Source organism: Lissotriton helveticus, chromosome 7 (genome assembly GCF_964261635.1).
Source record: "Lissotriton helveticus chromosome 7, aLisHel1.1, whole genome shotgun sequence".
Classification (NCBI taxonomy): Eukaryota; Metazoa; Chordata; class Amphibia; order Caudata; family Salamandridae; genus Lissotriton; species Lissotriton helveticus.
In genome coordinates, this window is record NC_136068.1 from 752,163,491 (window position 1) to 752,187,324 (window position 23,834).

General features: G+C 44.3%; 1 protein-coding gene across 1 annotated transcript in view; it reads left to right on the plus strand.

The window, feature by feature from the left end:
- The first annotated feature begins 1,132 nt into the window (after positions 1-1,132).
- Positions 1,133-23,834, plus strand: part of LOC144767015 (uncharacterized) — a 33,278-nt gene continuing 10,576 nt past the window's right edge. Inside the window, exons 1-3 of the mRNA XM_078650670.1 lie at positions 1,133-1,324; positions 2,559-2,600; positions 20,879-21,028. Of these exons, the coding sequence (XP_078506796.1) occupies positions 1,172-1,324; positions 2,559-2,600; positions 20,879-21,028 (345 nt within the window). The 5' untranslated portion in view covers positions 1,133-1,171. The remainder of the gene's footprint in view (positions 1,325-2,558; positions 2,601-20,878; positions 21,029-23,834) is intronic.

The window sequence follows — 23,834 nt, forward strand, 5'->3', positions numbered from 1 at the left end:
AATAGAAAACCGCTGCATTCCAGAGAGTGGAGGGGTACCCCTTAGCATAGAGCAAGTAAGTTGGGGGACTCCATAAATGTAATCCTTGAGGAAGGCTAAAGTCCACGAAACATTCATTCCAGTCGTTTTCATCCGTAGATTGGATATATGTGTTTATTTTGTGGCTATAAACCAATCTTTTAACTATTTGCAGGAGCGCACTGGACTCTTCAAAAATGTTATCTTGTAGTTGGTGTGCTAACCATTAAAAATGAAGAAGTAGATTTACAAGAAACTGACGCATCTGTAAAGATGAGTCAGTTTAACTGCGCCTGTGTGAACAACTCTTGCGCCACCATAAATGCACCGTATTTACAATACGGCGCACTATGGTACAAGGATTGACAGATAAGTCAGAAATTCTGACTCATCTGTTAGCGGAAAAGTCACGCATTGCTGGAGTCGTGTCGCAACTCTAGCAATGAGTGTTGCGGCCTATTCCCAATACACTGCGTCACTCCTTATGGTTTTGACGCAGTGGCGTCCTAAAAGTCACGCAGTGAAATCTTGTAGATTTCACAGCGTCACTTTTACGAGGCTTTCCTGCGTCGGAACGCCTACCCTGCATATATTATAGCTGACGCAAGTATAATGTCACTCAGAGCTTTACAATGTGACGTATCTCCCCAGATGCGTCACTTTGTAAATTTGCTGCATTTTTTACGCTGCTGTTGCGTCACAAAAGTGACACAACGGCAGCGCAAAAGTGTGGCAAGGGGAATGTAAATCTGCCACTAATATATTTTGGGGTGTGTCTGAAGATTCATAGGCTCGAAAAATCATCATCTTCTAATATTGTATATTTTATGAATCTCTCATTGTATTCCACATTACAAAGGCTATCGCAGCATGACAAAAAGCGAAGAAAAAGACCAAATTACAATTTTTTACTTCTTCCGCTTGAGCAGGTATTGAAATTTAAAATACTGGTTAGTGGGTGGTGGAACATTCAATTTGATGAGCAATCAATTTTCTTTCCTACTCTGCACTTTCCATATCAGTTCATCGCCTGAAGTGTGATAAGACAGCCTACATGCCCTTATATTTGTTGGATGGTGCACTTATAATGAGAATCCTCACTCGAACAACTAACCAACTGCAGCTGTTCATCTCGAGAGAAACTGATCGCGAAATGTATCAATACCTTCTCCTGATCATTCTCAGTCTGGGAGCATCCTGCAGTTCAATAAATCTCAGGATGACCGGTTCATTCAAAAACGTTAACCACACGATCAATGAAATCTTGCACATAACGGAATCATTCAAGGGCTCTCTAACTAATGAGGTAAGGAGCTTTTCTTGTATTCCCAAGGCTCACTGTAGAATGTATGCAGAGGTATTTGTTGCAATAACACTGTATAGAAGAATGTGTGTATTTGTATATGAGTGTAGACAGCTCTACCTACACATATGCATATTTAACATGCATGTGGAAATACTTATGCATATGTGTGTCTGTGTGTGTGTGTGTGGCGTTATGGTTAGAGCTGCCGTCTTAGGAACTGGTGGCCTCCAAAGGCGGTTTAAGTCTCTCCATCGGCTCAACATCCTGTGATTCTAGGCAAATCACTTACTATACCCGTCCATTTAAAATATAAAAGTGACGTATTTATTTCAAAGCTTCCCCATGTCAATACATTTTGTTGGATTTTGAAGACTGTCGTATTTTACATAATATTTGTTGTATGATTTACAAAGCAAACGTGTTCAGAGCTCGGCTTGTGCACGGGCTCTAAGATTCAAGCTAGACCCCTGGCTCGCTGTTCCACCTCTATTATATGTGTGTATGTGTGCCACATGTATATTCATACATGCATATATATATATATATATATATATATGTTGATATATATATATATATATATATACATATTTATAAGTATGTTAATTTGAAAGTGTGTGTTTATATATGAGTGTATACATATGTACACATGTATGCATATAAGCATATACGTATGTCAGTTAGGCGTAGAATTATTTTACATAAATATTCATATATTTAAAAGTGTGTGTAGGTGTGCATGCTTACGTGTATATGTGTCTCTTTGTGTATTCGTATTTGATTTGTAGAGACAGGGAAAGACAAAGGAAAAGAGTGGAGCTGAAAGAGGTAGAGAAAGAGAGATAGAAAGAGCGAGAGATCAAAAGAGACAGAGAGCAGAGAGAATGAAAGAGAGAGAAAGCAGAACAAATGTTATGGTCCTAAAAGACCATTGTCCTGGTGACATAATAAACGATAACACTTAAGGTGAAGTCCTCTGTTATGTTCCGAAAAACCTAAAATAGTATTATTTGTACATACCACAAAGATACCCTTTTAATTATTTAATATATTTATGAATGTGTGTCGACATTTCTCTCTGACCGAATTTATGCATTAGGCCTGGAGATCACGCTTCCACTGAGTGCAAACCAACTAAACATACCCATGTAGCATTTATGTCTATGTAAAGCAAACAAATATCTGTGTTTTGCAGTTTGTAAATTGCTAAAATCTGATTCTTATATACCACCTTTAGGAAAGGAGAGCGAAAGGGTTTTCCGTTCCGGCCAACGTGACGGTAATTTTTTTATTTTTTTTATCTTACTGCTATGTTATACTTTTGTGATTCCAGTGGGAGAAATGCAACAAGTGGGAAACAATATGTGGAGGAAGAACACCTTTTCTTGGGCGGGCTAATCCATCTCTTGGGCGGTAGAAGGTGTAGAGTATATTCTAAATACTATGTACTGCTGAATAGGGAAACCCGAGTTTTTTGGGGTAACGTATGTTGTCGAAGTTTTTCTGCAATGTTAAGGCAAAAAAGTCTCCTATTGGAATAAATGACAGAAGTTTCTTTTTAAACTGAACTCTTGCACTGCCAGCACCCCTCCGCCCCCTCTTGTGCCAACCCATTTTTGGCTATTTGGGGTAGTTCTTGCTTAGGCCCCCATACCTTTTTGTCGACTCCTACTTCTCACCGGTCAACGGATCCCTGAACACCGATATCATCTTCCACACCACACGCAGAGCGCAGTGGAGAAAAGCGTTCCTCTCCTTACTCACCGTCTCCTCCTCCAGGAAATCAGCATACGGCCTTACACTATCCATCATACCATCCCAACTCTTCCAAGGCAGGGCCACCATTACTATTTACAACAACGGGATTGTACTAATGCAATCCAGAGACAGGAACCTGGTACTACTAGACAACCTGTTCCCCGCCTTCAAAGAGCACCTCTCCAATGCTCGGACCGCCACTCTTAGCACCGCCAGTCCCACCACCCTTCACCACACAACCCCCACACACAACACCTCTAACATAGTTCAGCTCCAGAACGACACGCACCACACATTTACCCCCAGCACCCTAGTCAATATCCCTCCGGCTGTAGCTACCACACACTCCGTAATCACAGACACAGATCTCTCCCCACAATACATCGACACACCCACCCTCCCTACCTCCCTTCGGACCACCACTCACACTACTCTTACCACACCCATTCCTACCACCCCTGACATCACAGCTCCCACACACAACAAGCATAACTTAGTCCAGCAACAGCCCGACGCTCACAACGACAAATCCCACCCTTTATCCCCACACCCCTTATCCCCCCCCATTCTCAGCCCCCACTACCACCCTCTAACCAAACACGCAGAACACGCCACGTCTTAAATTCAACACCTTCTCCCCACAACAGGACCAGCTCGAACCACATCTCCCCCCCCATTCTCAGCCCCCATTACCCCACTTGCACCCCCGCCACCATTAATATGCAATCATCCCCCACCCGGCTCTCTCCGCCTACAACCAAGGTCCTCACCTATACTGCAAACCTCCTCCCTGCTCCAACAACACCACTCCCTACCTCAATGACACCCCCCTCCCAAAAAATCTCTTCTCGGGCCCACTCCACGGAGCCTAGCACGGACACCAGCCCTCCCCCCGACCCGCATGTCAACTCCCAGACTATGAACTCACCCCTGACGCACCCACCCCCCACCACAAGCACCTATCCCACGTTGGACATGATTATGGCCACCCTCACCCAGATCAAAGAAGACATTCACAACATCAAAGAACTACTCGCCACACACCCCAAACACCCTTCACCTACTACCACCTCCCCTCCCAACAGGTCTCCCTTCCTTCCGGATGACTCCCACACTCATCACTCCACACGCCGTGCTTCAATTCCTACTCACAATCGCAGCAACCGCCCCAACAGGTCTCCCACCCTTCCTGTTGAGTCTCTCACTCTACAGTCCCCTCACTGGACTTCAACCCCTGTTCGCAATCGCAACAACCGCCCCTATCGCCCACGCAACACTCTTACGGAACTCGAAACCCACACCCTCCTCAGCTCCTATGACCCAGCTCCCCTACACCACTCATCCGCCACACACCTCACCATTCCCACGATACGCTCCAATCCCCTCAGACTCCCTACACTAAAGAACAGAAGCGCCATACCTAATAACCTTAGAAAAGTCCCCCTCTCTCTGGTACCCTCTACCTCCCTCGACACACCACGTCTCAAATGCACTCTCCTCAACTGCAGATCGGCCTCCAGACACTCCTCCGCCATCGCTGATCTCATCATATCATTGGACCTTGACCTAATCATCATGACTGAAACATGGCTAACTGAATCCTCTACACCTATAATGGACATACTGGTTCCGCCAAACTATCACATCATTAGACTTGACAGGCCCGGCAAAATAGGTGGTGGAATCGCATGCATACACAGGAGCAACCTCTCTGTTCTGAAAGTCACCTCCTCCTCCCTACCCTCCCCAACTTCATGTGAATACATATGCCTCGATATTATCAGTGAGGGCAAACCGATATGCTCTCTTCACGGCATTTACCATCCACCCGGGGACAACGCTATCTTCTCCCAACAAATCATGGATATGATCTCAACCAATTCCGGACGGCAGCTCACCCAAATATACCTCGGTGACTTCAACCTCCGCTGGAACGATCACAATGACGCGGTGGTAAATAGTCTTAAAAATTTCCTCAAGGCCCTTGACCTAACCCAAATATGCAACAGCCCGACCCACGAGAAAGGCTCTATCCTCGACCTTATCATCTCCAAAGAAGACTCTATCCAACTCGAATCGATCCAACCCTGCGACTGGTCAGATCATCATATTGTCACATTCTACATCAATGAAAAAGTCAAAGTTAACCCGGCTCAAACCACTAAGCCCAAAATTTGGAAAAGAGACCTGAAAAAACTCAAACCAAACTCTCTACCCCCTAACAGCTGCAATCTCCTAGCTCCCCCTGCCGGCAGCTCGGACGTTCAATCCTTGACTGACCACTATCTCAACGCAAATACCACAATAATTGATGAGGCGGCACCTTTGCAACTAAAAAGAGTATCTTCCAAAATCTCCAACCCATGGTACGACGGGAGTCTCAACGAGGACCGACGAGCCATGCGAATGGCAGAGCGCACCTGGAGATCAGCTCCCTCTGCACTGCATCTAAAAACACTGAAGAAAAAGAGAAACGCCTACTTCAGGAAAATTAAACGCTCAAAAACAGTTTTCTTCAGCCACCAGCTCGATCAAGCAAGGAACAGGCCGAGGAAACTGTTTGAACTAATCAGAACTCAATGCAAGGAACAACCCCAGCCACATAGCAATATGCACGAGGCTCCCTCCTGTGAAGACTTCTCCACTTTCTTTATCCAAAAAACTGACAACATAAAGAGCGATCTCATCACTGACGCAAGCCTCTACTCCAAGCCTCATTGCATAGCATCCACTGAACGAAAAAACAATGCCACATGGTCATCCTTTGTCACCTACTCTGAAGAAGAAATAGGGAAACTGCTCAGCACCATTAAACCATCCAATCACCTCACGGACCCCCTCCCTGCTAACGCTGTAAAGGACTTTATCCCTCTGCTCCTCCCACTCTGGACTAAAATTATCAACAGCTCACTTCAACAAGGAACCATCCCTGACTCCCTCAAAGTAGGACAAGTCACGCCTTTACTAAAGAAACCAACAGCCGACCCCTCTGATTTAAACAACTACCGTCCCATTACCAATATCCCCACTCTCGCCAAATTGTTGGAAAAATGCCCACAACTACAATTGACTAAACACATTGACCAGTTTGGCCTCCTCAATCCGCATCAATCAGGCTTCCGAGCGGGGCACAACACTGAAACGGCTATGACTCACATAATTGACGACGACCTTCAAATACTAGATCAAAATGATACCTGTCTCATCATCCTTCTTGATCTCTCTTCAGCTTTTGACACCGTTAAGCATGAGAAATTACTCGAACTACTAAACACAAGAATGGGTCTATCTGGGACAGTCCTCAAATGGTTCACTTCCTTTCTACACAACAGGTCACAGAAATTCAAGAGTAACAACCTGATGTCCTCGCCTATACCTGTTCCGTTAGGCGTCCCACAGGTTCCTCCTTATCCCCAACTTTGTTCAACCTAGTCATGGAACCCCTCACCACCTTGTTACAAGAGTCCAATATACACTTTCACATGTACGCTGATGATACCCAACTATATCTCAAATTACAATCCCCCAAAGACATCTTGCTCCTGAACTCAACGATCAGAAGCACCCAATCCTGGCTTGCCGATAATCATCTCAAACTCAATGCGCTGAAAACAGAGTTCCTTCTTATCTCACCTCCCGCCAAGATCTCTACCACACAACTCTGGCTTAAAGACCTAACTGCACTCAATGTCCAACCCACCATCATAGACTCAGCAAAATCCTTAGGCATTACACTTGACACCAATCTCAACATGCAGCAACATATCAGCAAGGCAACTAAGGGAGCGAACTACCAAATCAATACCCTGAGGAAACTTAAACCCTTCCTCCCTGCCAATGACTTCCGAACTGCAGTACAAGCACTAGTCATCCCTCGAATAGAATATGGCAGCATCGCCCTCTGCGGACTCCCCCTAACTACTACTGCTCCACTAAGAGCTTCTCTAAACGCTGCAGCGAGACTCATCACTGGTTCAAAAAAACACTCACATATCTCCCCTGACTTTAAAAACCTGAACTGGCTGCCTTTCGAAGCCAGAATACATCTGAAAATCGCCTGCATGACGCACAAAGCTGTCCACATGAGCTCACCAAGCTATCTCACTCAGAAGCTGACAATCTCTGGTGGCTCTAGAAACACCAGAGGCACAAACAATCTTCTGCTGAAGCCTCGAAGATTCCGGAAAGAAAAAACGTACAAACGCTCCTTCTCAGGAATGGCACCCAGGATCTGGAACTCACTCCCCCCTGAAACGAGGCTTATCTCCTCCACTACACTGTTTAAGAAAGAAGTAAAAGCTATATTCATGGCTAAATACACCTGAAGTGCTATTCTGAACTTTGTTAAGACTCCGCACTGTTCTGTACTCCCTGTTCGACCCCGTGGCTTATTTGTTTTATATGTATTAATGTTTTATGTGATTTTCTTGGCTACCACGTGTTTGTACTACTAGCATTTTTACTTACCTGTTTGACTATGTTCCCTCATGCTCCCCTTTTCTATGTGAAGCGCTCTGATATCTGTAAAGATCTTGTTCGCGCTATACAAAACTTTCAAAATAAATAAATAAAATAAGGTGTCCATGCCAAATTTGTGTTCTTTTTTCCAACATCTTGAGGATTCTAAAGGGACCCAAGGTTGTTGGACCCCCCTGGAGGGGACAGACAAACTAGCCAAACCTAGAAAACCTGTACATTTTTAAAAATCAGCCACCCAGGGAAATTCAGGGTGGGGTGATTTGTGTCCAATGCTCACTACACCTCTGGATTCAAGCTAGCCTGGCTGATGAGGGGTGATGCCCTGAAACCGGTCCCAGGATGCTTGTTTCGGTCCTGAAAGGACCTGGCTTGGCAGTTCGGGCTGGACTGTTCCCATAAGGAACAGTGTCAAGACTGATTTGCATATGGCTAGGTCCAAATTGGGGTGGTGTGGTGGGCAAAAGAATTATGGATTAAACCCAGATCCTTGTGACTTGGGGTGATGTGTTTCCATTGTCCAGCATTCCGTCCGTCAATTGTTTCTTTTGCATATGTCGCCCTAAGTGGGAAGGGTATGCCCGACGTGGGTCCCGTTCTAATCCCCCGTTGTGGGGCAGAAATACGGAACATCCCAAAAGTATTTGGATGGAGCAAAGGCTCTTGCCCAAGGGCCGCCCCCTCCCTGGTGTCTAGTGATTGATCCCTTCTTGGGGATCGCCCTCCTGCGGCGATACCCAAGCAAGGATCCACTAGGGCAAGGTACCATTAGAAAGGGCCAACCCTCCCCTTTCTAATGATACCTCACTTGTCTGGCTATGTGCTCGGGTATGACAAATGAGAAGCAAGGAAATTAGAGTAATGATAAAGCCAACAAATTTTAAGCAATGATCGGGCTCTAAGCCCCCTCTAACAACATATTTTGCAAGCAACAGTGCATTTCCTTCTCTTGTGAGACCTGTCCCTGCTTTAACTTTCATAGGGGAACGTGAGGAGATGCAGACTCCACATATATGTTTTAAAAGAAAGGACTTTAAATGGAGATGGTAACATACCACCGCTACAGCGTCAATCAGTTTAAAACCATGGTTTAGCACTTTCCACAATCACTTCGGACTATGTAGCTCATCCAGCTAACTCAGGTTTTGTATTTACTTGTTAACAAATCTACAGAACTTTGAAAAGCCTAGAAACAAACTCAAAGTTTAGGTGGCTCCTTTTTGCAAAATCATTTTGTTTTAGTTTTTAAAGGGGCGCGGCCGCAATTAAAGTGTAAGTGTGTTATGGGGCGCTTTTACAAAAAGAAGCATTTGTTTGTGAAATTGCAAATATATGCTTTTTTTTGTAAAAGCACCCCATGCCGCGGTTTTACTTTAAGGTCAGCTGCGCCCCTTTCCTTAAACACGGCTCGTCTAAGGAACGGGCATGGCCGCCGTCAAGGTGAAAGTGCAGCATTAAGCAATTAAAAAAAATAATAAATACAGAAAATACCCATGCGGCCTCGTTCAGTGCTGCATGTAAACCAAAGACACGGCCACCACTGTATGAGCGTGCCATGCTATGAAAAAAAATAAAATTCAAGCAATGGGGGGGAGCATGTCCTGCCTTCAACAGCAGGCAGGAGAAAACCATTGAAGCAAACAGAGCTCGGAGGCTGTAATTTAAGCCTACAGAGTAACAACAGATGTAACGGGGTGTCCTCATGGGACGTTACAAAATGAGACAAGGCGGAACTAAGAAGGGACTATTAAACCTATTAACCAATAAAAAGCCACTGTTTCCAAAGGACAATGACACAAGCTAATGAAAAATATGGGCCGAGTGTGAGTGGAGCTTCAAGTCCATACCTGAATACAGCATGCCTCGCAGAGCAGCGCAAGCGCTGCCTAGGCTTCACCTAAAAAAGGACTCGGTTTACAGACTTCAGGTTGGCTGATTCACCAATGCGTTTTATGCACATGTACTACACCTAGGGCCCTGAATGCAGTGAAACCCAAGTAGGTTTAAACAGGTTAAACATACATTTTTAATTAGCCTGGCTGAGTTTGCAAAAATCGGTGTGTACAGTTTTTTCACTTCACCCCAAGGTGATACTTGGCATTTCCATTAAGGCCACAAAGCAGCCATTTACTTACAGCAGATCCTCAGCCCTGGACTGCTACCATGAATAGAACACAAGTCTGTAATACATATATCAAGTGTCACAATCTCTGAAAACAAAAACTGAAATGCTAGAAAGAGAGGAGCGGTGAGCTTCTGTTGTCTAGTGGACTTTCTCAGAAGACCACCTTTCTTGGTGCTTCGAGAAGCATGTTTCTGAACAACCTTGTGTGCTGAATCTACTAATTGTGTGCAAAGTGTGTTACAAATAGGCCAGACTTTCGATCAGAATTTTCGCAGAGTGGTGATCATGGGTACTGCGTAAACCTTTTCATGGTGATCTCCTTTATCCAGTCCTGCTCATTCATTAAAAAGGAAAAGACACCTCTGAATCCCAATGCCACAATGATCAAAAGCAGGCAATGGACAAAGCATGATGTGGTATTTGATATGGGGCAATAGTGAAGTAGTGTGGCTCACTGGTTAGAGGCGGCAGACCCGAGAGCAGAGGACGGCCTGGGACCAGGGTTCGATTCCCGGCGCGGCAGGTTTCTGGACCAGGGTCAGCGGACTCGATAATTCTCTCGCCTCGGTGCCCACTCTGATCAGCGTTCACACTCGGCAACTCTGGGCATTAGCTTGCCTCATCTTCACTAACGGCCCCACCAGACCGCCGGGGATGCCTGGTCTCACCCTGGAGATACCCATTAAGGGACCATCTCTCAGGGAAGCCAGGAAGGGTTTCGCAGCGGTCGAAGCGCCTTGGGACCCTACGGGTAAGTAGTGCGCTATATAAATTCCTATACATAGTGAACTTCTGCCACATTTTAGACTCAAACGAAGCAAGAAGTTGGGCACCTGTTGAATTGTGTTTATGGTGGTTTGATTTTAGGTCATGCATTGGCGTCCTGCATCACCCCTCCAAAGAGATAGTAAATTTCAGATCTAGGCTAAGACAGACACCTAGTTCTGATGAGCCACCAGGAGAAGCCATATGCCACATACTTCATAAATGATAGACTGGACTGTGTGCCTCAAAACAATGAGCCAAGAGAAAGGTCCTACACAGCTTTCAGTGGTGCCTCTCAAGCAACCACCAATCACCTGCCATCATGAGCCACGTGCAGGGCGTTGAACTGCAGCATGGGTGCAAGGATTCTAGGAGACAACTCAGTATGATAAGACTTTGCACAGAGTTATACCTCCACTAACTATCACACCGTGAATGTTGTGTTCTCATCCCGAAGACTAAAACTTTATTGAGTCCATCCAGCACTCTAATTATTAATGTTTTTCTCTTTCAATTAATCCATTCGTTGTTGTGCAGCATTGACCTAGTGTTTTAGTCTAAAAACACTTTACGAAATGACAAAATTGTGAGACAGGGGGCCATCCCGTTGTCTAAGTGGTAATGTTCTGCACACTTTCACTGGGAACCCGTTTCGGTTCTCTTCAGGTAAATCCATAAACAATGATAATCCAATTCACTGGTCTCGTTTCAAAACTTTCAGAGTGAAGAAGGGTCATTATAGACCCGAAATGCATTGGGTAAATGGGAAATGTCAATACAAAATGTCGTGGATATAACGCAGTAACTAAAAAAATGAAATGAAATCAATAAATATGAAAGTTTTGAAACGAGACCAGTGAATTGGATTATCATTGTTTATGGATTTACCTGAAGAGAACCGAAACGGGTTCCCAGTGAAAGTGTGCAGAACATTACCACTTAGACAACGGGATGGCCCGCTGTCTCACAATTTTCTCATCCCGAAGACCTCACAAATACATGGCAAGACCATCCTGTTTAGAAACTCATAACATCCAAAGAGCCATCTACGGTAACACTTGCTAAAATGTGGTCCCTCCAACATAAAATAAGGGGAAAGTCAATTACGTGTCCACAAGGCACCTAACCACAAGTACACACGAGTATTCATGTCTACAAACTGTGTTTACCAGGGCAGTGGAAAACAGATTAACCTTCATGTTAGACTGCATGCACATTTGGAATGGTGTAAAATGTTGTAGCACATGACCCCATGTAGGGCTGCGGGCACATGCACCAACACAAACACAAAAAAAGTGAATAGAAAGGAATCCCAGGGCACCCTTTAGTATCAGCAACCTAGAGGCAATTAATGCATTGTAAACCGCAGAAACAGCAGGTGATGGTTTGATTCTGCATTTTCTAAGTTTCATCTGTAAGTTAAAAGGTCTAGCTATGAACACGTTCATGTCTTGAGTGAAATCCACAAGTGCTTGATAACAGACAACACACACCAGATTAAAACTTAACATATGCATTTAAATTGACAACCTATTGATTTTGGCGCAAATAAAATATTAAAAGGTATACCACTTCATACTACACTTCTGCCATTTCTAAGCGCCATGAAACAGGTTTTGCTATTCTACAATTTAATGGTACTCAACTTACAGACATTGGAAAGACGAATGGCTGACTCCGCCTCGATTGGATGTGAGCCCGGGACCTGCTGAACATTGCATTTATCACAGCTGAGAGCTAAACCCACTAGGCAGTCCAGTCACAGTGGTTTTTGTCAACCACAAGACTGCGGAAGAGCATCTACGAAGGGCTAGAAGGAAGAAAACAACTCAATAGAAGTTATTTTGCAGCTGTCTGGCTTGAATTTAAAAAATACACGTAAGATTCAGCAAAAGGAGGACCTGACCCTCCAACTGAGAAAAAAAGTCAAGATACATTTCAACCTGACTAGTTAGTGAGACAACCTCTCAGGCAGTGGGATGCAGCCCGACTGACACCAACTATGAACATAATCTGGAGCACCACTCAACAATTTGAAGAGCAGGGACAATGAAGTGCCACCAGTGGTCCTGTTACAGTCTGTTTGCCACCTGCCTTAAGTACTACCTGAGTAGTGACCTTCCATCCACCTATTCAGCCCAAGGAGACAGGAGGAGATGTCCAAAGTGCCATGAGACTCTTCTGGCGCCTTCAAAAGAGCCCTCAGAGTGCTTAAGCAGTTTAAAGTGCAGGTGAAAGTCTTGCTCGCTGAAAATGCGTCACAGTACAACCAGGTGAACTTGTTGACTGTACAGACACCCTCAAGGGCATCATTCCTAGCAGCAGCTAGCCTCTGTCTGGTGTGGCCCCATGAGAGCCCATGCCAGCCTTGAATTCTGGCGTTCGGAGAGTGGGCGGGCCACATTCCTGATGCACTCATACATGTTTATGCACTACATACTTTTGTCATTTTGTAATCTAGTTTCATATGCATTGTATAATTTAGTGTGAATTCTTATTGATTTTTTATGTCTAGCATATTTTTGATTCAGCGATTCTTGTATCCCCATTGACTTGATAGTATGTTAGTTCTACATTAATATTACAAAGCGCCCCCCCCCAAAGTGTCTTGACTTATTCTTGTTTCATTTGCTTTATTGTTTAGATATACATCGATTTTATTTATGTTTCAGGAAACTGCCCCTGATGAAGGGAAATCCGTTTCCCGAAATGCATTGGGCTCCCTACTCTATGAAATGTATTATTCCATGAACACTGAGACTTTGTAATTATATGATTTCCTCAACAATACGTTGTCTGGCTATTGAAATGGTGAACCATACAAATGTATCTATTTAGACAGAAAGTCGACATTATAGATGTATGTGAATAATACGCGATGTACATTTAGAAATAATGATGTAATTGTTTCTCAATTATGAAATACGATGGTTCTTTCAGATAAAGAAATTGCTTTCGAACAATGAAATAGTTGTTTATCTTTATTAATTTCAAGTGGAAAATAGTTTCCCAGGGTACTGTGCACACTGCATGCAGACTGCATTCTTTTCGTGGCCCATGAGAGCCCATGCCAGCCTTGAATTCTGGTGTTCGGAGAGTGGGCGGGCCACATTCCTGATGCACTCATGGTGCCCCATTCTCTAGAAATCAGGGTCAGCATTTTGTCAAATAAGCTGAGACCCAGGAGTACCCAAGACAATTAATGACAGTAAATTATGTCAGTCTTTGTCAGATCCTCCACTGAGGTTCGCCTTCTTGACGCAACTAGTGGCAGCCGCTGGCCACGCAGGTAAGAGAGGCGGGGTGGTAGGGCCGGTTTGGGGGGGTGTTTCGATGGACGATGACGAGGGAAAATTGCATTTAGACTCACAGTACAGGTGGAAAACTAGGATCCATATGTATTATGAACAATAACGAGTGGCGTTGAAGGATCTAATGAAAGGTTTCACAAATCCATCTTATGATATTGATTGAAAAGTGTTATCTGGTGCAATGTGGCATTGAATGTACAGGGACAATTAGTGAAATATTATGAATGTCAATCTGCGGGTCTGTTGAGAAAAGCTATAAGTGGTGTCGGAGAAAAAAAGGTAGTGGAGATACTTAACCATAGCTGGAAGGTGTTCGTAAAGCTCAGCAGATGCATTTCAAGTACTGGATAAACAAGAATTTGAAGGTGGTTGGATAATAGGCACCAGATGAACAGGAAAGCTGGATCTGAGAAGTAAAAATGTTGTTCATTTCAGAGCAACACTATCACAGCGTCCACGTGAGATGTTGGCGGCTTGTAGAATGGGGGAGAGTTCAGGCACATAGGTGGAAGGACGGTTAGTAGTGAGTTGATGAAGTCCCTATTGAACTCTCTCCCACGGTCCATTCAAAGGAAGGAAACGTCTGTGGGATCTCTTCAGGGCTAAATAAGTGTATTTTTTATTTTGTCAAAATATTTTCGCTTAATCGCTACTTTTGGCGCAAGATACTTTCAGCCTTCTTCTAGAATAAAAAATGAATGGAGCCTGAGCCGTCGTGATACTGCTCAATATAGATGTTCTATAAATTTAGCTGATCAGCGCAGAGTGAATAGGTTCACACAGAGCAGGCCTGGCAATTTACCACATTTCAAGTGGTAGCAGAGGTGACACAACTTGCACTTTGACCTCCTAGTCACATCACAGGAAATGATGCTGCATTGCCTTTGGCCCTGATTATATCACAGAAAGGGATACCAGTAAAGGTTTTAGAAGATTCTACAATCTATACATTCATTAAATAGGAGGAAAGTAACTCAAATCCACTTATCACTGACATATCGACTAGGGTGCCGCGCCATGGAACCACGGGCAGGTAGACCTTAACCACCATCATGGTATGGTGAGACTTTTGCTTGTAATGTTTTCTAGGAGTGACATTGTTTTAATCAATGTTTGTAATACTAGGCTCTTTGTTTTGAGCTGGGCCTTAATTACAAAAATAAGGGTCAAATAGTGTTGCCTCATTTGTATCTTGTAACCCATTTAAACACCATCCATTAGCTGCTTGAGAAACAGAGCAGAAAACTGCTAAACATTTGTAAAATACTGTTAACAAAGTGTATTGAATGAATGCCCCTGCAGCAAGAGTATTTTGTAACAAGCAGCAAACTCATTTGAAGTACAGAAGATACCGTTTGCGGTTGAGGGTAAGAAAAAAACTACCATTTGCCTTGAGGGTAAAGAGGCCATTCAGTGTGAACAACACCGCACAAGACGTGGCAGCCATTGAGTTTGAGCGATTACGGAATTTACAGCGCTAAGGACTGTGGGATGCTTGCTGAGTGAATGCTAAGTGTAATTCTCAAACTCTTACCTTTGCTACCTAAAGGATGTCACAACCTCGTTCCTACTTGATTGCAATCTTTCTTAATATGAATACTAATTTCCTGTTTTCTACTCGGAGATTCTTGCATTCACTTCTGACACAACCGCATGTTTGTTTGCAAATCTCGTCATCTTGGATTTTCCCTTTGAATTTTATTGCTCCGACACAAAACCTCAAAAACCAGATCGTCTTTTTATGTCTCCTCTATAGTGAGCTTTAGCTGTCTACTAGCCTTATGTATATATGTAAGGAAGATAATATTTAAAAAAACGAATTCATAAACAATGACAGCCAGGTTGATCATTATTTCACCCCAAATAACGCAGCAATATAACATGGTCTGCTGCGCTGCGCTGCGGAGAGGGCAGGAATAAATGGTGTATTCCTGCTTTCTGCTTGCACTGGCTCACAATTTCCTGCCTAGCGCCAACGCAGGCACCTTTGTCTCCCCTACTTTTACACAGGTGATAATCTGACAGGCGTTCTCTTCAATAATTCTGTGGTAATGGTTCCCCTGGCTGGCTCGGGGAGGCACATGAATGAGAGAGATTGATTTAAAGGTTTTAGGGCAAAGAAAGGCAGATATAATGGGGGTAAAGATGAATTTATTGCCTGAGGGGGACCAGCAATCACATGCCCTGCAGTTTATGTATCAAGACCCTCGGATCTAAGGTATTTAGTGCACCTGTACTGCCCTAATCGTCCCCTACAATTGTAGAACCAAAACATAGCGGTAGGGTGACCAACTGGCATTGGTGCAAATTCAGGACGGTGAGTGTAAAAATTCAGGACAAAGGGTCAAAATTCAGGACACAAATTCAGGACAGGAGGTCAAAATTCAGGACAAAACTTCAGGACAATTGGATAAGTTTTACAGAAAACTTCAGAGGTTGCGCAATAGTATATAAGTAAGCCCAGCCATATCCAAACATATTCAACCATTTGCGAACCTATCCTTCATTCATCCTTTCACTCATCCATCCATTATCCATCCATCCACCCTTTCACCCTATCCATCTGTACACTCATCCATCCACTCTTCTACTCATCCATCCATTCATTCATTCACTCATCCATCCAGCCATTTACCCTTTCACCCATCCAGCAATCTTTTCACTTACTATCCATCCACCCAGTCACTCATCCTTCCACCCTTTCAGTCATCCATCCTCCCTTTCTCTCTCCCTTTCTCTCTCCATCGACCCTTTCACTTAGCAATCCTTCCTTCCATCCATCCACCCACCCATCTACTCATCCACTCATGAATCCATCCATTGACCCTACCACTCATCCATCCTTTCTCTCATCCATTTATCCTTTCACTCCTTCACTCATCTATTCACCCTTTTGGCCATCTACCTTCCTTTTCACTCACTCATTCACTCATCCATCCTTACATCCACCCTTTCGCTCATCTGTTCATCCATTCACCCTTGCACTTATCAGTTCATCAATCCATCCATCATTTCACTCATGCATCCACCCACTCACTCACTCAGCATCCACCTTTTCACTCATCCATCCTTTCACTCATCCATCCACCCTTTTACCTATCCAGCTACCCTTCCACCCATACATCCAGCTATTTACCTTTTCTCTCTTCCATCCTTCCACTCACTCATCTATCCATCCATCCTCTCATTATCCATGTATTCAATCTTTCATTCATCCATTCACCCTTTCACTAATTCATCCAGTCATCCAGCCATCCCTTCACTTGCTCACTCGCCCACCTTTTCATATTAATTTTGAGCTGAGCCTTTTTGAGAAGAGGCCCATCAAAAACTTCACCCTCGCTGCAGGAGCCATTCCAGGACTGGGACAGAAGCCACCCAGGGCAGAGACAGGATCCAACACAGGGAACGACAGGAGCCATCACAGGCCGGGGGGGGGTGAACGACAGGAGCCATCACTAGTGGGGGGGGGGGGGAGGGGGATAAGGAGCCATCACAGGAGGGGGAACAGGATCCACCAGGGTCAGCACAGGGGTGGGCATGCAGTATTCTAGCATCATCTTGGTCTCTTCCAGTTTGGGGTAGGGCTCCTCACCCCCTCCTGGACAAGACAACGAGAAGACAGGCTCTCTTTCCAAAATGATAGTTTTGCTCTCCAGCTAAACTGTAGCTGGAGGGCAAAACTCCACACTGATGTACAGTACTTAAAAGAGATACTCCAAGAGAACTGATTTAACTGATTGTCCTCCATACTTTGTTAATCAGTGTGGGTGCGATTGTGCCATTTCTTTATTTTCTTACATTATAGACTGCATGTTTAAAGAACGGAGGTTTGCTTACGATCTAGTGACAGTAATTACGCTCTGTGAACCACGTGCTGCCTCGATGTAATCAGGGCCGGTTCTAGGATGTTTGGGGCCCTGGGCAGAAATGGAATTTGTGAAGCCCCTCTAAATTGCGGAGACATGCCGCATTCAGGGCTGTTTGCATCTGAATAGATGCCCCTGTTCCTGAAGCTGCAGCCCCTCCCTCTCAGTCACCTTCAAGCACCTCTTAACAGCTCATCAAGGGCTGAAGGTGTGAGGGTTGCCACCCCTCTGTGCCTTTCCAATGCTGCTGGGTATGTGAGCTTTTGTACTGCCTCGGAGTCTGTTACACCTGACCTCACCATCGGAGTCAAGAAGGGAGGTGGGTGGAAGCTGCGCCGGTTTCAGGGAGTTGCGACCGGTGCCCGGTTAAAATTACGGACAAATGGCGTCCGTTAAAAGATCCTTCACGGACAACGGAATTACAGACTATCCGTGAAATTTACGGACGGTTGGTCACCCTACATAGCGGCGATCCCACGAGTAAATATGGTAAAACAAGGAGGTCGCTCTTTTACATTTTTTGATCCTAAGCTTTGGAACTCTCCCCCCTTTTTAAGGTTTTGTACCTCTACTGAGAGTTTCCGTAAGCAGATGAAGGCCTGGTTATTCTAATCTGTTGGATTTGCCTTGACCTGTTTTGCTAGTGCTTGGAGGCCACTGAGGCAGCCATGTGCTTTATAAATCTTTATAACATAACTTAACATACTTTTACTTGAAGTTGAACATATCCTACTTGAAAGCATGCGGCCAGGTGCTAGTATCTGAAACCAGGACATGCATTATGGCTTCTCTTCTGGTCTGAACCAACACCACATTGCACTACAAAAGAGCTTTGGGGTTATCTGAACGTACCTACTTTTTTAGAGCCTAGTCTCAGGTGTCAATGTACTTTGGTAACACACTACCACTTTTGTTAGTTTGTAGCAGCTTGATGGCTTATCCTGAAGTCATCTGAACAGAACTTGGACATTGTCTTTTTTAGGAGATATTGACCTGCCTATGTTTGCATCTTGATCTTTAAATTAGTACATAGGAGTGGCATCTGTCTTCTTCTCACTTCCAGCACTTCATGCCTGAGCAGTGCCAATTGGGTTGGACCCATGAACGTAACTTCAAAAGCGTCTGCCATGCCATTCGCTAATGTCAGATGACACTAGGAAATTCCCAAGCCATGGTTCCCATAGTGAGGTTGGCACCAAACCCAGTGGAAGGAAATCTACCTCCATGATGGATTTTGAGTGACCACAAAGAAGGTGACTGATTATTACCCTGGCTACATCAGCACATCAGAGAATTGGTTCTTCCATCTGGAACTTTAAAAGTGAGGGGCACTGTGGGGATTGTATGCAGAAGGCCAAGCAAAAACTGCTGAAAGATTGTGCTGGTTTGCCCAAAGGTAAATTGTGTCCCATTGGTTTAGGAGTGCCAGGAATCACTCCCATCCAATAGCTGGCGCCAAGCACTAAAAGACACCCTCATGGAAACAATCTCTGGACCTTCAGAAGATCAGAAGAGGACAGGCCTTGCTGCCTGTGACATGAACAGAGCCCTGAGGGACTAAACCCTCTCCTCCGTGTTCTCAGTGCAAAGAACTGGACTCCAAACTTCAGCTGGATTACCTCCTCTGTAGCTGCAGTGACACAACACACAACAGGCTGCAAAGGGTATTTTCAATGAAATTCCCAACTGACCATTGGCAACTGGTTCTGGTCTAGACCTTCCTGTTGGCCTGTTCCTGACACACTGAGAGCTTCTAATACCAGCCCCCAGCGTCCTTGTGGTCTTAGCAGTTTACTACTGTGGTTGTTTGGGCACACGAGAAAGTTTAGAATTTTTTTTAAAACTTTTCCTTCAGAGCTCCGGAGCCTCAGTGGAACATGCGCCAATTTGTTCATAATCAGAGAGTCTTGGGTACCAGGTGTGGCATTCATCTATATTCTGCATACAGTTCTCCTACTCCCTAAATTGCAGGTTACAGCATTTGGCCATGTTCAAGGATCAGTCCTACAGCTCCAAGGACCAACTACAACATCTACTTTCTGCAATTCGAAAAGTTGAATTTGACTCATAAAAACGTATCTGCTTGGATATGCCAAGCTTGTACGTGCAAAGACCTTTCTAAATTGAGCCCCACGTATCCACTTCCCGAAATTCCCTTTTCTAATCATTGTTATTAAATGTATTAGCGACTGAAGCCGATACAGGTTATAATTCCCAGAATGTAGTGATTTATGAAACAAGCTGCCTAGTAATGGACTTATTTGCATGGTTTTGGCCCGAACGCAAATGCCAGGAAACACTACAAAGTATGTTTTTTTACAATGTGAAACATATATGTTCATCATGTATCATTTTAGTATTTCAACGTTTAGGTTTTAAAAGTTTTTGCCTGTTGCTACTTCCCAGGATCTTTCCAACTAATCCATGCCTAGCTGTCAGCATATTTATTTTAAACTCTGTCAACAATTAGTTCTCTATGATCAGTCACTGCAGCAAGCCTGAACTGAAATCATATTATCAGTAGCCACTCAAAAAATGCTTCTATGAAAGTGCCTTACCTTTTTTTAACAAGCACTGGTGCACCCCCTGCCCCTTCAATGGAAATAGCAGGAAGTGAATAAGCAAGTAAAAGATGCAAAATCCATTCCTAAACCATGGGGCTTCCTTACCACTCTCACTCTCTCTACTACTCCTAAAGCAATTCTAAAAGTTCCTTCTCGTTGATTGTATGCAGTATCATATACATGCCCGATTGGTACATGCCCCATCATGCCCAAAGAAAGCGTACAAAATAAAAACACCAAATGACGTATTTGTGGAAAGCCACAAACACGTTGATTTATCTATGCCTTCTAATTTTAGCTCTTTTCCTTTCTCTGAAGGAAAGGAGGCGTTATCAACTCTGTTTAGCAATCATTTCTTACAAAATGCTTTTTAAGCAGTGAGATGGGGGAATTGAGACACATTTGTAGAATAAAACGTCAGAAAATTCACCTTTTCCCCACCTTCTTTACAGCATATCAGAAATTCTAGCTACAAATCCATCGAGCATAGTGATGCATTTATTGTGAATGCTGAGGGAGTTCGGGACAAATAAACGAAATTTGAGGACAAGCCGTGGGCCATTGCCCCACATATATATTATTGTATTAATGTAAATGTAAAACATCTGTTATTGGAAAGAAAAATCAAGGAAATAAAACACTACTGTTTTTATTTAAGGAAGTAAACAAATATGTTTTCGTTGCCACAGGATTCTACTTGCGCCGCTAAAGATCTTGCTATATTTGTGATGACTGCACATAAGTTAACGGAATTGTATCACAGGAAACCACTCCACTGCCAGGCCAATTCCATCGAAATAAACCTGAAGACGTTAAAAACTGAATGCCCACCACTGGAGGTATGATTTTTCTTACTATTTAACTTATTCTCATCATCACTGGCTACAGATTCGATGCAGCTCATGTATTAAACTCTTCTTGGATATCCAAACTCAGCCACTTTCTGAAAGTCATTATTTACTTGGGAGCATTTGGTAAGATCTGAAAATGATCCATTAACTTGTTGGACTCCTGAGCTCTGTCGGGTCTAGTACAGGAAGGAAAAGAAAGGGCTCGCCTTGAAGGGACAACCTGACAAAACGACCGTACTGGAGAGCTGTGAAACCAGGGCTTGAGAGGGGGAAGTCCCATTCATTAGCTGGGCACCACGACTGGTGCTGTTGGGGTGGAATATACATGTGTGTCTGTCGGTGAGATGTGGAATCCCCCACCCCATCAACCTCTGATGAGCTTTTTTTTTTTTAACATTGCGTCTCTTCGCGCACAAAATTTAATAACTTTTTTTTCTCCCAAACTGCCAAGCCATATCCTCTCTGAACAGCAACACAAGCAACCCAAGGCCGGTCAGAGCACAACCTGTTAGGGAAGAGGTGTGGCGCCGCGGCTAGGGCGACTGACTCTGGAATCTGGGGATCACGGTTCGATCCCCGGCACCGGCGGCAGATTAGCCCAGCACCATGTGACTCTGGGCAATAGCTCGCTTAATCTTCCCAACGGACCCCAGCGCCTAGAGACCCTTACAGGTGATTGTGCGCTTTACAAATGTGGATTATTATTATTTGGGTTGCTTATGTCTCGGTTCAGGTTGGACCTGGCCTGGCTGTTCCAACTGATCTGCATATGGATGGGTCCAGACTGAGTTGTCATGGTAGTCAAAAGAATAATTGGGTGGAATGCTACTTTGAGTGATTGCCAGTGGTTGGACTTATTGCAAGCATCCCTCCCATCACCCTTTGTGTGTTTGATGTACCACCCTAAGTGGCCAAGGGTATGCCAGGACGTGGGTCTCTGGCTCACTATATGACTGGGGCACAAGCTACAACTGTGCCCCATCTACATCTACAAAGCAAAATAGAAATTAAAATTTAAACATTCACATATAGTTTCACAATAGCCCCTCTTATTTATATGGATGCTCTATATCATGTTATCTCGAGAGCATTCCTCAAAAATACAGGTACACCTTATTAGTGCAGTATTAAAGAAATCAGTAATTTTGATCTATATACTATACTATATGTGAATGTTTAAATTTTCATTTCTATTTTGCTTTGTAGATGTTTCGGTAAATTGTTTGTGTGATATGTAAATAGTATAATTTTATATGTATAGCACAAAAAAGAGGAAGTATGTGAAGTAAATGAAGATGCAACAAAAAATGTTTTGGAATAAATAAAACAAAATTCAAAAAGAGAAATACATATCCGTTGGATATAATTGATTTGTTGAGGTAATGGGCAGTGAGTGACAAAATAAATTGTAAAGATTTAATCTAGATGATGTTCTCAGGTTGGGTGGGTAATTCATAAACCTGTCCTGAACAATTATTAGAATTAATTGGTCCCATAGCGTCACTTTGTGTGTTGAGTATCACTGAGGAGAGCGTCAAATCTGTAGGAGCGGTGCTATGTACAGAGAATCCAAGCGCTTGTGCTGAAAACTCGAGAAAGCATGGCAGAACTGCAAGATCCCGGAAGCATGCATCACCTTCAGGACCACCACTACAGCACACGACCAACTCATCTGCTCCATGAAGAGGAACTTCATCCATGACAGAAGACTCTACAACTCCAAGGAACTCTTCAACATTATACAAGAATTCACCAGACCCCCCCAGCGAAACCATTGACGTCCCTCCCTCCCAGGACCTCGGCTACATACTCGGGTCCTACTTTCACCACAAGATCAGGACACTCTATGACAACTTCGACAAACAGAACCAAGGCACCAACCTAATACCTTCCAACAGCAACTCCACTCAGCCGACCATCCTTGCCTAGACCCCTGTCATCACAGAAGACACAGCAAAGATCCTGAGGAGAAAACATTACGGAGCACCCACTGACCCCTTCCCGCCACACATCTTACACAGGGCCACCTCCTCCATCGCACCAGAACTACAATGGACAATCAACTGCACCCTTGAAACAGGCATGTTCCCCCATGACTCGAAATGCACAAAACTACAGGCCCATCTCCCTCCTCTCCTTCGCCGTCAAAGTCATTGAGAAGATCATCAACATCCAGCTGACGAACTTCATAGAATCCAACGATACCCTTAAGACATCTAAATCCGGCTTCCACAGCAACCACAGCACCAAGACCGCACTCTTGAGACCCTCATGGGTGAGTAGGGTGCTCTATAAATCCCAGATTGATTAATTGATTGCTTGAGAGATAAGAGACTGAGACGAGTGCTGTACATACATTAAACTCTGTGATTCAAGGGGGCATGGCCAAGATGACGGCCAGAAAAGAAGTGTTTTATGGTCTCTGCGGCCAGCCAAGAAATCACTTTGCAATTGCCTGCTCTACGGCTTAGCCCTTGGTCTGGGGGGTGAGGACTGGGCTCCAGAAGACCATCTAATCCCCTGGAATAGCAGTGAGCCCCAAGAGCCAGAGCAGGTTGCCCACGAAAGGGAGAGAGAGTTGTGGCCTACCTAGATTGACATGTGGGCGGAGGCGTTGATGTGATCCCCCGACCCCCCTTTTGCTGGGCCGCTCCCCCGGGGTGGGAGACAGCCAAGAATGAGAGATGGCACATATCGAATATGACGGGAGCTGAATCCAGACTGGCAGCTGGTGAGGAGAGGCATGAGCGCCTGGTGACCAAAGCCTCCATCGCAGAGAACGAGGGGTGGTAAC